The 16908-nt window shown below is 42.2% G+C and overlaps 2 protein-coding genes across 2 annotated transcripts; one reads left to right on the forward strand and one right to left on the reverse strand.

Moving 5' to 3' along the window:
- Nucleotides 1-7728: 7728 nt before the first annotated feature.
- LOC6534952 (chromodomain-helicase-DNA-binding protein 3) lies at nt 7729-10917 on the reverse strand. Its single transcript, XM_002095586.4, has 2 exons — nt 10850-10917; nt 7729-10764 (listed from the first exon to the last, which is right to left on the reverse strand). Exon 2 carries the CDS (start codon nt 10735-10737, stop codon nt 8038-8040), a length of 2700 nt encoding a protein of 899 aa, XP_002095622.1. The 5' UTR covers nt 10738-10764; nt 10850-10917; the 3' UTR covers nt 7729-8037.
- Nucleotides 10918-11561: 644 nt separating this feature from the next.
- On the forward strand, nt 11562-16077 carry LOC26535867. Its single transcript, XM_015195458.2, is given in 5 exon segments — nt 11562-12026; nt 15267-15273; nt 15787-15936; nt 15939-16000; nt 16002-16077. Coding segments are annotated over 5 exon segments (540 nt in total). The 5' UTR covers nt 11562-11781.
- Nucleotides 16078-16908: the final 831 nt, after the last annotated feature.

Here is a 16908-nt window from a genome sequence, read left to right on the forward strand (position 1 = left end):
TGCAATAAAATCTTTATGTTTCATTTTCCAAAAACATGTAAAACACTAATGCTGCTCTCAATATTATATGACTCAAAATTCGTTTAAGGGATGACTAAAGGATGAAATAGTTTCGCCGCTGTGTAAAATCGGCTTACCCCTCTTTTCACCTGCAAACTGAAACCAGATGGAGTTATTGTTTTGTTGCGTGTATGGAGGCGATAACTTTGTGTGATTTTTAAGAGGGATCGTGAAAAGAGGGAAAACTCAGCGAGCGGCAAGTGCAAAAGCTTCGCCGATGGTCGTTGTTGTTTGCTTTGAGTTTTTCAAACCGTCCAAGCCAACAACCATTTGGAAAAGCTGTTTCCCAGCCACCGATGCAGCAATGCTCCTGTGCATTTCATTGCACTTCAGCAAAGGATGCCCCGTGGGTGGTTGCATAAATTGCGCAATTGATGGGCGGCGGCGAGTAATTGCACTAAAAGGAGTAGCACCAAAGTTGCACATATTAGGCAGCAGTACATAAAATACTCATGGAATCCAAGAAAAATATAATGTGAATAGTATAATTATAAATAGTTGTTAGACTTTTCATTTTAAAAGGGTTTAAGGCTTACCCATTGCTTATGGAAAACAAAATTTAGCGGCTGTGTAGAGGAGTTCGCCAGCTCAAATAGTTATATACTCATAGTTAAATAGCTAAATAGTTTAGTTGTCAATAAAACCATGTATCATTACCGCGCCCAAAGTCTTCGATCCGCCCTCTTGGTCCTATTTGCTATATACGGTTTTTGTAGCAAACTTTTTAGCATCGTAGTCGAGCTGGGGAAAACCTCTTTGTTTTCCTTTTGACGATGGCTCTGTCTCCGCTTCTTTCACTCCCCAGCCCCACCCCCTGCATCCACGACCCTTTTCCACCTGACACGGATGCACAATGCGCACGTGTTCAATAACAATTGTGTTGCATACTTTAGTGCGCCGGGACAAAAGGATGGCATTAAATTTTAAAGTTGAGCTGACTGGCATCGCCGAGCAAAGCGTCAAACGGTTTACAGCAAATCAATTAGAGCTAAGAACTTTTCCAGCGCTAATTGCAAGAGATTTTCTTCCTCTTCTGCTGCTGGTCTTTCTTCAACTCCCCCCGCCACATCCATCGCCATCTTTTCTGTTGACTTTGTTGTTGGGGGAAAGCGCGGCCAGGCAGCCAAAAAACTGAGCAGGAAATAAAATAAGTTCCAGATGGACAAAGGCACTGCCCCATCCTCCGACGCTCGGCCACTCGGTTCAACAGAATTTTCGGGGATTTATCATGGAGCGCTTTGTAAGGCTTTTCGGGTCTTTGCTGGCCATGTCTGCATTGCGTATTTCCTATTCGTGCAGTTGAAATTAATGTGCAAGCCTTTTAATTACACGACAAATAAGCAAACAGCCCAAAAAGTTTTGCTCACTTTGTGAGAACTTCAAGATGGAATGGAATGGAACGGCGCCGAGTGAGGTATGGCCAAAATCACTTTGAATTCGAGGGCTTCGAGTCGTTCATTTCTCGCGAGGGAATCGAAATCTATTCTGAAAAGCAAGGGATCACTTCAAAAATATATTTTATAATCAAAGTTTATGAGTTCTCACAAATAGTAAGCAAAAAAGTCAATTTCGAATCAGTTTGAAATGGTTCAACTTTAAAAAAATTAACTTTAAGAATAATTTCTAGTGAGACAATCTCAATTAAATATTGAAGAAATTGAGTAAAAGTTTTAAATATGGCCTTGTTCCATCCCTGATTAACTAGAGCCTGCAACATTAGTTGAGTTTACATGTCTCTGTGTGTGTGTGTGTTAGCCACTAATTAATTTGGCTTTGACTGAGAGAGCTGAGAAATCGCCGGCAGCTTTTGGCGACGAATTTTTCTCCATGCCAGCGGCAATGCGGTTTATTCACGACTCTTCTGCGGCAAGTTTTCTTTTGCCAATGCCCAATTTAAGTGTAAAATCGAGGAAAAGTTTATCAAAATGCTGCTTAATCAGCTTTATTTACAATGATAGCATTTGCATTGCATTTTCGCCGGGAGCAAAAACAAGAGGACTCGAGGGCAGCAGGATGAAGGACGCAGCACAGCGTAAAATGCATTAAAAGCGAGGCAAACAAGTCTGGGGGGAACTCTCGCAGGACTTTTTCCACCGCACCTCATTCAGAAGTTATGCATTTTCAAGTGCCTGAGTGAAGGTCCTGCTGCACGGAGAATAATCAATGCAATTAAAAGAAAATCCAACGGATTTTAACTGACATAGCAATCCGAAAAAGGAATTTGGATTTTTTAAATATATATTTAATGTTATATGTTGACAAGTTGTGATTAATTTTCAGAAAATTAATTCAAGTAGGCGTACAATTTTCCATAAAAGACTATAGCCCTCATTATTTAAGTGTCTCTTAGACATTTAAAAAAGCATATCGAAAGTTCCTACAAATTTTTTCCTTAAATACAAAAAGGAACTCTTTATTTTCTCATGTGCAGGACAACCACATCCCGGCTCGGAGTCTCAATGGGGTCCTGTGCCCGACTCAGGCAGGTCCTGTGGCCGCTCCTGCTGTTTACAAAGCTACTTAATCGAAGTGGTGCCGATGCCGCCGCTGGAATTTCCCGAAAATCCTTGCCCTGCCGAACGCCCTTCTCCACTTTCTGTGTACATTAAACGCAGTTTTTTGCTTTTGGCTTGCAGCTTTCCTTCTTTTTTTGTTTGTCTGCATTTATTTGGTTTCTGTTTGCATCCGGTTTTCATTAATGGTCTTAACATAAAAATACAATTTGCTGACGTTTAACTGGCTTGGCGGACGTTAATAAATTTTTAAGCGTTATTTGATTTAATTTTTTCCCTACCACTTTCGGGAACTGAATGATTGCATCGCCTTCATGGGGGAACTTTCCAGCCGCTGGCTCTCCAGCTGGCCAAGGTGTTGGAGCTGGTTAAGTGTGTGCCCTGGAGGGTTTTCCGCCTGATCACCCGTCCAATCAATCTGTTTACGCTTATGGATTCGCTAGACGGATTATTTACACAGGGGCAGTCAGGATCTTCATAAGTGGCTGTTTAGTCTGATATATGGCCTTGGAGGTGGAGTTGGTTGGCAACACACCCAAAATGATGGTCTAGATGGAAATTTCAGAAGCAAACATCTCAAAACAAACCGGTAGGTACTCATTCAATTTAAGTACCATAAAGCCATTGGGCGGACTTGTTTATTTCGTTTCATATTATTGAAGCACATAAAAATGCTTCTAAAGAAAAGTATGTTTATGTATGTTAAAAGAAACTTATATAAATTTGAATAAGCGTAAAATGAGTATGAGCCAAATCACAACTCTTATTTCGCGGCCAAGCGAGCCATTTATTTGAAATTTAATTTATTCCAGCCGTGAAATCCATCATCTATCTCCGACAAATCTCTCGAAATTTTTAATTAGCGCAATAAACCTTCAAATGTTGCTGTTAATTCGATTAAATGGTGGAAACAACGCCCGGATTCCGGGTCATCTGACATTGCTGACAACTGCAGTGGCTGCAGTGGCAGAGTGGAAAGCTGGAAACTGGGAAATTCCCCCGAACAATGCTGCACCTGTTACTGCAGCAGCAATAAAGCAAAGCAGCAGCTCAAATTTCTCCGCCCCACACAGTTGTGGGTGGTAGTTCTCCCACCCCCGTTTTCCATTCAGCTTTTCATTTAATTGCGGTCGACTTTTGGGGTTTTGACTTACACAAGGCGAGCAAATCGGGCAGGGGAGTGGCTCTCGCCAGCAAAATGCCAATCATCAATCAAGGTGATTTGTTTCAATGCCCCCCCAGCCACACATTTCACGCTGTTGTGCATTTCGAAATGGACAGGCACTGATAGCGGTCGAGTGGGTCGAGGGGGGGCTGCTTTTCAAGGGGGTTTCAGAGGTCGGAGGTCGGGTAGGGTATGCAGAGGTTCATTCGGCTTGGCACATGTGGCCAATCACTTGCATACACTTCAATTGCTGTGGTTTACTCACTCTCAGTCGCATTCCTCTCGCTTATACGCCCCGAAGTTCACGAACAAGTCTAATAAAACATGAAAATGTTCTCCTCAATCAAAAATAAGCAGTTGTGGAATGTAATAATCAGAGAATAGAACCCAATACTTCATGTGATGTCTTATATTATATTTAGCCAAACGTGATATAAACATAACAACAACTTATACATATATATATTTAAAGAAAAATTTGCACACATTCGTATAGCACTATAGTAATTCGACAAATATTGCATAAGGAGTGCGCATAAACGTGGTAAATTTCGACTGGCAGTTGTTGTTCATCAATGAATTCAATCACGAAAATGCTGCCCCATTTGGCAGAGACCCTTTCTCGATGTCTACTCACACTGACACTCACACTCGCACTCACTCAAACAGTCACAACACTCACAGCACTCGAACCCCCCCACAGACAATACTCCTTACCGCACTCATTCAGTCGTTGCATATTCATGAGCCAAGCGCTGGCCTCCTTGTTTGAGTTACCGACGTGGCTTTGATTTAATTGCCTCGATTTTGTCTATAATTTATTTTAAGCCTTTTCCTCCTCCGTTCAGAGATCTAGCCTTTTTTCAACCAGCAACTTCCCCTTCTACTGGGGCATGGGTAAATGATTCGTTTAATTCGCACAATGCTGAATTCCCATATTAAAGTTCTGCGCTGTGTTTCATTCCTTTCGTTCCATAACAAATAAATATATTAAATTATAGCTTCTTTGGACTCATCCTTGAAACAATGAATTGATGGCGGCATAGAAAGTTACCTGTAACTTTTGGGGGAATTCAATAGTCTAACATTTTCCTCCCACTGATTGCTTTGGCTGCTTAAGTTGTAGGAATATTGCACTTTATCCTGGTTCCGCCAAGGGATCCTGCTGCTGCACATTTTTGATGCTTTAAAAAGTTGTGGGGCTACCGCTATTTTTATGCGCCATTCACTTTTGTCGCCGTTCAGTGCGCGCTAAGAAAAATAGGAAGAAAAGCCCGCTGTCTCGCAGGATACTCCTTCCTCTCCCTGGCCAAGTTAGCCCTCTGTTTTTCGTGTTTGCAGTCATGTTTCATACTTTTTCGCAGACATTTTTAGCACTTTTTTAACATTCCGAAAGAGGTGTGCGCATAAATTTCTTGGTGCCCTGCAGGCGAATTCTTTATGCAGAATATTCCGCAGTTGCGAAAATAAAACGCCGCAAATCGTTAAAGAAGGGAAGAAGCGCGGGAACTAAATTCAGTTTAAGGCCAGACTGATTGTAATTTGATTTGGCCCTACCCGCATTTTCCACCGCACACCCACTACTGATTTTGGTGATTTCGTTTTCCTAGCGACAACAAATGTCATTTCCTGTCTCCGTGCGATTTGTGACCCAAGAAATCGTAATCGCACTTTATCTATTAGTGACATTTTCTTGACACGCCCCTCTACTCCCAGTCGGCCTTTAATGAAATTTACTCGGGTCGCCCCGTTTTCTATTTACTTTTGTGCCACGAAATTAATAAAGGCCCTCGTTGGCCACCAGCCCCTCCTTCGTATTCGATCCGGACAAGGCCAAGTGGAAACTTAATCCCCAAGGAAATTATCTGAAAAATGTGCGTTGGGTTTGGCTTTTGTCCGGCGTTTTCCTTTTCCTCACAGGTTGGCTGGGGATTTTGTATTATTTTTTTGATGCTCTAAGTTGTTAAGCGGCGAATAGCTGTAAATATTTTTGTTGGTTGGCTTAAAACATTCAGCGTATGGCCGGAAATAAAAACTAAGGGTAGGGGATGGGGTCGAGCAAAGGGTATATCAACAAGGGCAACGTGACCCCTTTTTCATTCCCAGCCTGGAGCTGTCCTTTTTCGCTTTTTCTCCGGAATTGGAGGTTCATTTTTAAGCTGCGCAATTATCATTAAGTGGTGGCCGTTTTGAAGATCAGAGGCGTTTCCTTGGGAGGGGATTTAAGGGTTTCTAAGGAATTTTCCAAGGCCTACTGAGCAAAGAATTCCCAGAGAAAACTCATAAAAGTATCAGAATATTAATGATAGATGAATAGGAGTAGTGAAACATTTTTAATAATTCTAGGAATCCAACGAGGGTATCATAAAAATAAAACACATTCTTGAAGTCGAGTTATTGGAACGCTACTTAATAATTTTACCAAAAACTAAGAAGTTCTTAGAATAACAAACTAACTTAAATTCAGAGAATCGTACATTTATAACTCTCTTATTGCAATATCTTAGCCAATTGGTATTTTGGAACACATACGTTTTTTCTTTCAACAGAAAGGCGCCCATGACCTCCATCAGCATCCTTTTTCCAGTGACCCTCCTGTGGTTTGTTCCCTTTTCCTACTTTTCTCTTTGAATGCTTAAGGTTTTCTTGTAATTGTATAAAGGTTGGCTGAAATTTTGTTCAATTTGTTTGAGTCCCGTTTCCTGGCCCTCCACGGGGATAACTTATGGGCCACGGTGTGTATAAGTTATGCAATGACTGCATAATACGGCTTACACATGAGCCCACCGAAAACGGAGGTATGGAGAAAACGGATAGATTTCATCCATTGGCAGGACACCCGTTTAATCAGGACGATTGTCTTTCGTTTTAGTGAAGGTCCTCAGACATATCAACACGTCGTTCACGTGTTCGAAATCGTGAAGGGAAGACAGTAGTTTACCTAATGCTAATTTAATTTGTTAGCTCATTGTTTTGGAGCAGACATAACGCACTAATTAGGCCACAATAGAAGTAATAATAAGGTAAATTTAAAACCGAACCAGATAACGAAGTACGGAATTTATATAATGTTGTGATGTGCGTCTAAAAGCTTAATTATCAATTAGAAGAAAATTGTAATGTTTATGCTTGTTCGTGATAACTATTTTTATCAGACAATTTAATCAGCTTGCAATTTAAAAGTTATCTTCATGATTAAAACAGATATTTAAGCCCGAACCTTTTCAATTACGAAATATTAACATTGACTCGTAGCTACAAAAATCTATCAAAGAACTGCAACAATTTCAGAGACAAGTCAAGTGCAAAAAATATGATTAAGAAAACTTAATTAAAGTGAAGTCATCTCGAAAACGACTTGGCCATTTTCCCATTGTATGTGATAATTAAATATGCCGGATTTAATCCATGAGCTGGTCACCAGACGCATCTAAGTAATCGCCAGGCCAGACACTTTAGGGATCCCCAGGACCTTTTACCTGCCAGGCACTCTGTTTTCGTCTTTATTTCATTTTAATTACATTGCAGTTACATTTCACAATTCTCGGGGCCATTTGATGGCCGGCTTCAGGGCTCTGGCAGTCAAATCAGGCGTATGATAAATTGATTGCGAACACATACTTACGTGCATGTCCTTGCTCATGCATGCATTTGTGAGCACACACAGGAAAAGTGCAATCTAGATGCTACAGCAATTCACATTTAAGTCAGTTGTCCCTTCTTTCAAACACATTACTTTCCAAAAAGAAGTATTGTCATATCTAATCATATTCAAGACTATATTTATAATATTTTAGCATTTTTCTCCCTGTGCATACAGTCATGTGGCATATCCCTGTGCTTGTCTCTCGCTGAGACTTTTGTGCTTCATCCTGCGAAAGCTGGGCTTTAATAAAATTTTACGCATAAACTGCCTTTGATTGAATTACATTTCATTATTTCGCCAGATATTTTGCGACGAGTTCGTGGCCAAAATCGTTTCGACTTTGCTTTTCGTTTTGTCAATTGTCATTTATATGGCCAATGTTCTCGGCTCGCTATAATTTTTTTTCTACTCTATCGAGCTCATTTTTATTTGTTTCACAGTTTTCAAATAACATATTTAAACAACATTTAAGTAAAGTTATTTCAATTGTTAATGGGAAGATTTTAAAAACTAATTTTAACATATTCAAGATAGCTGCGCTTGGGCAAGCTTGCAAAATAAACTTAAATAGTTAACATTTTGGTTTGTGTTTCTAATTCTGTTGGTGATGTGTGGAGGCTTTATATTATCTTTTTCTAAATATTATATTTATCTCACAATAATATTATACTGTCTGACGAGGTGTCAGGTGTGTATTCTGGGTCAATGTCGATCACATTATTAGCTTGCAATGAGTAGTTGACTTCCTTTCGGATTCGCTTTCCCATGCTGCTCTCAACGTCCTCCTGGGACTGCTGCGGCAGCTTCTTTTGCTTCTTTGGTTTCTTCGGCTGGCTTTGGCCCATCAGGTTTTCCCAGTAGGCTGGGTCAGTGTTTTCCGTATCATCATTGCAGTCATCCTGCTCCTCGTGTTCTTTCTTAGTGGCGTAAGAGGCGACCTTGAACGACGAAAGATATTCGTTGGCCCAAGACTTCTTCTCCTGAATGCCTCGAATGGTACGGTCAAGGAGTTCGGTCACCGCCCTGTCGTCATAGTGAATAGCCTCTTCCTTGCCGTCTTTAAAAAGATCCTCGGTGCCAAAGCGAAGGATGTTTTCGAGCTCGTCCTTTGTGAAATTGTTGTTGTTGCCGCCCATTCCCGGGCGCACCACAAGATGAGTGAGCATCATCTTGTGTTTGACAACCTGCATGATGCGCTCCTCCACGGAGTTGTGGGTCACAAATCGGTAGATCATCACCTTCTTTGTCTGACCCATGCGATGAGCTCTTGAGAAGGCCTGAACGTCGTTGTGTGGATTCCAGTCGGAATCGAAAAGAATGACCGTATCGGCTGTGGCCAAATTGATACCCAGTCCTCCTGCTCGAGTGCTCAGGAGGAAGACAAACTGCTCCGCTTTGGGGGCATTGAATCTATCAATGGCTTCCTGACGTAAATCGCCTCTGATATTACCGTCGAGGCGCTCGTACTGGTAACCCTCCCCTTCGAGGAAGTCCTCGAGAATATTCAGCATCTTGGTCATCTGGGAGAATATAAGGACCCTGTGGTGGTCCGCCTTTAGCTGTTTTAGCATCTTCGACAGCAAGTCTAACTTGCCAGATGCTTTGATCAGCGAATTAATCTCGTAAAGACCACTGGGCAAGATGGTCGCCTCCTCGGCGGCAGAGGAAAAAAGATACGGATGGTTACAGCACTTTCTCAGGTCCATCATGATGTTAAGCAAGGAACACACGCGACCGCCGCCGTTCTTATTTAGGGCCTTGAAGTTCTTGGTGAGGATAAGCTTGTAAAATTTCTTTTGCATGGACGACAGCTCCACGCGCACAATAAACTCCGCCTTTGAGGGCATGTTCTTAAGGACATCCGCCTTTAGGCGACGGAGCATATGCGGTGCTAAGATCTCATGCAGTCGCTTCACTTGCTCCTCCTTTGCAACATCGGCGAACTTGGCCTGGAAGGTCTGCAGGTCATCAAACTTGTCGGAACTTAGGAAATTAAGCAGATAAAACAGCTCCTCAAGATTGTTTTGAAGCGGAGTGCCGGTCAGCAGCAGCTTGTAGACAATACGGTACTTGTTCAGCATCCTGAAAAACTTGCTCTGGTTGTTTTTTAGCCGATGTGCCTCGTCCACGACCAAGACCGCCCAATCGATGCTACCCAGAAAGGCGACGTCCAAAGAGATAAGCTCGTAGCTGGTCAGCATTACGTTAAATTTGTACTCGGTTTGTTTTGCCCGCATGGTTTTGGTGGTTACCTCCTTGCAGCTCAGCTCGTTTTTTCGGATAACCGCTCTAGAAGTTTTGCCCCCTACATAGGTAATACAGTAAAATTCTGGAGCCCAGAGTTCCAGCTCTCGCTCCCAGTTGGCCACTGTGGAAAGCGGTACGGATATGAGGAAGGGTCCGCGACAATGGCCCTCCTTAAACAGGGAGTAAAGAAAAACCACTGTCTGAATGGTCTTGCCCAGACCCATCTCGTCGGCCAGTATGGTGGGGATGCCTTGGCCCCAATTATAGCGAAGCCAGCTTACGCCCTCCATCTGAAAGGGATGCAATTTTAGGGCCGCCTCTTTTAAGAAGACTGGCTGGTCCTCGTACTTCTTATTCAGATCCATGTTGGGTGCAGGCCTGTCTTCTGGGCGTTCCTTCTTGCTGAGCCGCAGTAGATCCTTGTAGTGAGCGATGGCCTGTTTAAGACCCGGGATGCCGTCATTTTCTATCTCCCAGCTACTGTCGCTATATGACAACTCTCGCCATTTCACCAAGTAAAAAGTGCAGTCTTTGGGCTCTTTTCTATGATTGAAAACCCGCTGGACACGGAGCCACTCCGGCCTAATGCCGTACCTGTAATATCGCTCGTGCAGATCGCGATCCTGATCCTGATCGTCGAACTCCTCGAGACTTGACGGCTCTTCCATGTCGTTCCTTCTCTGGAAGTTCACAAGCATCGAGGCGTGGTGCAGGAGCATCTGCCATTCGGGAATCCATTCGCAGTGCCAATAGGACTTATCATGCCACTTGATAAAGTACTCGCGTACTTCACCTTGAGATGGTCTCGAGTGCCGGTCGATGGTCCAGCGCCATGACAATATCTTCTCGGCTTTTCCGGGAAAGGGAATGCAGCGCGGACAGATCCAATCTTTTTTTGGAATCGACTTCAAAGGGGGAATCACACAGGTTCGGTGGTAAACGGAAGGACAGGAATCGCAGCACAGCAGATCTCCTCCATCTTTACAAACTCTGCAGTATTCTTCATCGCGAAATTTCTGCTTCTTGGCTTTTGTTTTTGGCCGCTTGTCCTTGGAATCCTTGCCAGTTTTTTTCCAGTGATGGCCAGCCACCGTTTTAGATGACATGTTAATTGAGTTAAGTTTTCGCAATCACTAGTTCAGAAATGTAAGAAAAATACTAGGTTTCTATGGGATCCTAGGCGACAAAAAACTTTAAATTCTTAAAAACACACTTTACCATGAATCTGATCATAAATGCGCGCCAGAATAACGCCTTACTATGGTTTATAATCCCGAACAAGGACCCGTTCACACTCGTCTTCTGCAAAACATAGATGTAAGGCGCCGTTCACACTAGGATCGGTTTAAGATGCGCATACACTGTGTCGAGTTTTGAAGGCGGTTAAAGATTTTTTAATAGATATGCGTTACAAACTCTTGTTGGCATTCAACCGCTTTGGCTGTAACACATACAAGAAAATTAAATATAACAGAACTATACGAACATTTAAATACATATTTACGCCCTAACGATACATAGTGAGATCAGTCATAAAAGGCTCCAGATATGCATTTTAGAAGATAGCTGGTCAATTTGTATTATAAAAAAACGAAGTTTAGCTGAACGTGCTGAACAGCAAAGGTAAACAGACTGAATAACGGACAAAATGTAAAAAGATGCGACCCCTTTAAGGTCGGCTGTCACTGGTTGGTATTTTTCAATGTATCGCATACAACTAATACCTCGTTCTCACGGGCTGGTTTGCAGCTGATCTGCATTCGATAGGTAAACAAATATAACCAGAAGACCAGATCGTAAACATTTCGATATTCGTTTCATATATGTGTAAAAGGGAAAATCCAATATAGAGTTAACTTAATTTAATGGGAAGTTCTCCGAAACTATCAACTCCAGATTGCTTAGATTATTGCTAGTTTTAAGGTATTTTGAAGAAGCGCTACAACAATTGCGTTAACATCCCTGAAACAATAAAAATCGATCAAAATATCGATATGTTTAATTTGAATTAAGAGAGAAAGCGTAATTTAATTCGAATAAATGTTTTTATTTGTAATACCAAAGCAAAAGTTTCGAAGCCCCAAAAGTGCCATTAATTTTATGCTTCAACTGGATGTAAATGGACCGTTAAAGCTGCGCTCTTCTTGTCGATGCGATGCCTGCGTTTATCCAAAACCAAAAACCAGCCGCAGAGCAACGAACCAGCGACCGCCGAAACATTTCAAAGACAATCCACCAACAGCGGCAACACCGTCAACAGTCGGCCACACCACCATCCATTCACCATTACCATCGCCATCGCCAACAGGACGAGGACAATGGATCAACTCAAACTCAGACCTTGTAACTGCCTGACCGCACATCCACCGACAGTGGGGGTGTGGGTGGATTGTGGGCGGAATGGGGGTGGCTGGTGAATAGGTGGCCAAAGAAGTGAGGGCCAGTTGATGGCCACATGTCACAGACATTATGGAATCATGAACTTATGCGCACCTGTGCGTGCCTGCGGGGGGAGCCGGCGGCGGGACAGGATTCCATTTTGGTTATACCCGTGTGGACTTGTGGTCGAGGACGGCGATTTGAGGTTCGACTGGAGATGGTTTCGTGACTCGGCGAGGATTGCATCGATCAAATGTTTAGCGTATAGAAGCAGAAACATGGCCACATACCAGAAATATATTTACTGCATACAATGCGAGTTATAATTTATTTTATATTACATCCTTTAAGCCATGCCATTCAAACTTCTCACGCAACCATCGCCAATTAAGACCCGGGCCATTTCAATCATCAATCAAAGTGTTTTGTTACGACTTTCATACGTCATGTACATGGCTCGGAGCCACCGCTTTTTGCTTTTGCATCCCATCCTCGCTATAGCTCCCGCATATCCTGTCCCAATCTGGGGAGCCAGTGATGCGGAGGTGTGACTGCGACACAACGTGCGACATTTATGGTGTCGTCGAGACGGATTCCCATTACAGCCAGCATACAATCAATCACTGTGCACCGAAATCAATTGTCGCAGCTCTTATTTTCGTTTTCAATCTCATTTCGCTAAATATTTATGAGGCCAACACTTGGGCCGTTCGATTTGTAATCCTAATGAGACGTAATTAGAAAACATTCAATTACATTTCATTGGCATCAATCAATGGCGCTTTCCATGGCCAATTCAATGATGACAACTTTTAGTAAGCCGAGTTTCAGTTTCCCAGCGCATTGTTGAGATGCCTCTAGTGCTCTGCCCCGCTTTTAATCCACTTTCCCAGCTACTGTTTCTGTTTGTTGCTCCTGATTGCTGCTAAAGTTTTCCTTCGCTCGCCCACTTGTTTGAGATTAAGCTTTATTGCTAAGAGGTTTAGTACGCCTTTTGATTTATAGATATTGGATCATATCACTCACCCTGCCCCGCCAACATGGGAGACTGTGTTTCTTTGAGAAACCGGGAATGTGAAGCTGGCCAGAGCGCGTAGCTTCATAGAAAAACTTCCTAAACAAGTGAGGTAGTTGGAGATATAGTCTGTGCACAGAAGGGATAAGATATATGTCTAGTGCTTAAGTTTGGAGATATTATTATTGTTTTATACATCAAATAATTTTGTATACTTGAAGATAATACGTTGTTGGATTTTCTGGCTTAGAATACAAAGTACGTGTATTTGCTTTATTCAAGAACAAAATTGGATTTATTTTTATTTTTAAAAAAATTTACTATCTAAAATGTAAAAAAGATGTATTATTGATACACTGATTGGACCTTTAAATTAAACTTTTCTTTCATTTGTCGAACGTTAGCAAATTTGTTTGGTTCAACCCTTGCCCTTATCTGTTACTTAAAGTATTGTTCATGCACCTTTAGGTTGATAAGCACTTTTTTTGTGTACTTTGCGCAGCGCATTGGGAATTCGTTGATCCTTTGTATGTCCGTTTAGCGCTTCTCACTTGTGCCTTTGTTCCATACTCTTAGGCGCGCGGATGAACTTGTTTACAGGCAAACTAAGGACCAAGGACCCAGGATCCTGTACATTGGCCCAAAAGTGGACGCTGGCTATTCGGCATCCTTGACAGCCGCACAATTTGCTGCCGCGTTTTTGTATCTCTCAGTGCTTGTTTGTCTGCATCAAAGCGCCTGGGTTCTGTACACAGAAATAAATATTTAAGCTCCAAACAAAAAATCATATTATTAATATTAAAACCGCGTGTGTGTCCCAACAAATCTTAAGCCCACCCATATTTAATATATGTATACTTGCCTTAGTGTACGTAAAATGGGAATTCCGAACCGCGGACCCTAGCAGTTTGGAATTTGGCAATTTACCGAAAAATAAGTATTGTTCCCTCTGTATGTTTGTGTATGTGTGCAGTTGACCAGCAAAAAGTTTGCGCACTGATTGCAAACTTGTTTCAATTGTTTCGTAAACCCAACCGAAGGGAAGAACCCAGAAGACTCCCGGTGGGTGGATGAGCCGGGTGGGCTGGACAGTTTTTGTGGACCGGTTTTTCCGCCATGAAAGTCAAGGCGAAAGCTACGAGTTCCGAGCTCCGAGGCCAAGGCAATTCGCCTGCATATTTGTGTGGCTTAGTTTTCGTTTCACAAACGAAACGAAATGAAACGAGCGGCATAAAAACCCATTGAAAATTTGCATACGAAAATGAAATTCAAATAGGTTTCCCATGTCCCTCGCAATCAGTTCCGTTCCGGCTAGTCCAATCGAAAAAAATAGTGAACGAAAACTTTCGCTTTTCCTCCGCCGTTTAAGCCCTGTATTTATGATCCACAATAATGCAAAGGGATATATCATCTTTGAGGCTTATCCTCGGCGCCAGTTGCCAGTTTTAATCTAAATCGTTTGGCTGACTTTGTTTATCGAGGCTTTCTCTGGACGCTTCTACCTCGGATTTGCGATTCGAACACTAAGTGATTTTTCATTGACTTTGTAATGCAAATTGCCTGTCTGTCCTCCCCTTTCCCTCCTTCTGATTGCGATTGGCTCGCTCTATGGGCCTTTTATCAAAGGAGGACTAGCCTACGGACCCTTCAGCAACTCGAAAGCCAATAAAATGCAAATTTTTTCATCGCGTAAACAAATGCTAGAAAGATTCCTAGAGATGGGGACTCTACGTGTCTGAAGCTGAGAAATAAACCTGTGATTTATGTGTACTACGCTGAGGGCATCTAGAGCACATTCAAATTTTGCGCGAAATATATGTTCAAGTCTTCAACAACCAATACCTTTAATGCGGTTTCCCATCAAGACTTTCCTCCTGTTCTGTATGAATTCAATAATTGTACTGAAACATAAGCACCCGTAATAAAGTTCTCATAGGATAGTAACCTTATTAACTTACCACAGTGCCTTGTTTGATTGCTTCTTCATCCTGACAGCTCACGATCCCATCTCCAGTGGTCGATGAAGTCCAAAACCCAAACTCATTTCCATCGGCATCAGACTTGACTTGAGCCGGGACCCTCGACTGGCAGCCATTGATTTAATTGTAAGCTGTTGAATTTTGATGGCTTTTAATTGTCTTAAGACCGGTTCAGCAAAAACCAATCAGTGATCCTTTGATAAGACGTGGTAGACGGATGGGTGGACAGTGGGTCGGGCCAAGGGAAGGGCTCTGCTGTCAGCAGAATAGTTGGAAATTCCACTTAGTGCTGACTACTGACCCACTTATTGGTCACTTCTGGTTCTGTGTTTCCGTCTGTGTCGTCCCCGTCCATCCCATCACCATTCCTTCCAAAGTCAGCCACTTGACTAAATAGCACTCAAATTTGATTTTGATTTATGCTGCCCAGCAGTCCGCACCGAATTTCCTCCTCTTTCCCCAAGCTCCAACTTTCCCTCCCTCCCTTCCATCAAATTTTTCCCCCACACACATAAGTACAATTGCTGGCTCATAACTTTGGCATCTAGCGTAGTATGCCTTTCATATTTACATGCTCCTTACACGCGCATCGGCGTGTAACAGAGAAGGAGTGCCATTTACACGCAGCGAAAATGTGTTTATTGGGATTTTTCATTGACGTCAATGACATCAATATATAGGGTCAAAGTGCAATCGAAACGAATGGAAAGTTTTTTTCTCTATACATTTTTGCTTTGCTTGAAGGAATATTTTGAATACAGTTTGTGGATCCTTTCTTCCAGTGCACCCTTCGTCTTGCCAGTTTTCAAAAAGGGTTGTCCGAAAAGGGTTGCCCCCGCACCCCAATACCTATTGAAGGCTCGTGGAGCAAACGGTTTCGGCATTTCCTTTTTGTTTCCGCCGGCATCCTTTGGCCAAGACACGGACACCTTCCCCCCATCCCCATGCGTTTCCACAATGGAAAGTACAATTTTCGCAATCTTTGCTTATCTTTTCATCTCTGCGGCTGCTTCGTTTGCTGCACGATTCGTTGTTGCTGCTGTTGGCCATCCAGAAAATCGGTAAAAAGCTAAGATCCAGGGGGCGTGGCTGACATTAAGGCGGGGGAGCAGAAGAATGTGTTGGCTGTGCATGTTGTGTATGCTGTGTATCTCTGTTCTTTGTTTGTCGGCCGTGGCGGTAATACCGAGTTGGAGGAGTAAGCTCCAAGCATCGGCTATGGGCGAGGTTCGCTTGAAAAATATAAACTATTTTCAGCCTAGTACTGTGATAATTTGTAAGACGACAATTGGGAAGCTTTTCTTTCACATAGTAGTTCAATAGTTCACTATAGTTATTTTTATAATTTTTATAAAATAGATAAAAAGCGTCGATCCATTTTATTTTCAAATAAGATGGACAATCCAAATGATTTCTTTATGACCTACTAAATTTGGGATGAGAAAAGGACACCCACAAAAAACTAAAAACATACTTGAATACCAATTAAATTTATCTGTTCTCAGAAAATATTACGATATTTAACATCTGTTAGAGAAAGTCATGAAAAAGAATATGATCTAAAAATTAATTTACAGGAATATTTACAGACTTATACTTCCTTACTATTTTTCTTATAATTTATTGCTAGTACTACGTAAGCTTTACATTCGAAAAAGTCATAAATGCTGCACACTTACCCTATTGAGCGGTATTAAACATTTTTATTTTGAAAATTTTTATTGGCCTCGGAAATAGTGTGACATCCAGAAATTGCCGGTCTCCCCTCAGCGCAAGTCAGTTTGTATTTCTTCTGCCGTTCGCCGTTTTATTGTTGTCATAATGTGGTGGCCTCTTGCCGCTCTTCTGGCCTGTATTCCCGTGTTCCTTGTAGTACTTTGGAGCTATTGCCACTATTGACTAGC

Source organism: Drosophila yakuba, chromosome 3L, assembly GCF_016746365.2.
Source record: "Drosophila yakuba strain Tai18E2 chromosome 3L, Prin_Dyak_Tai18E2_2.1, whole genome shotgun sequence".
NCBI classification, from domain to species: domain Eukaryota; kingdom Metazoa; phylum Arthropoda; class Insecta; order Diptera; family Drosophilidae; genus Drosophila; species Drosophila yakuba.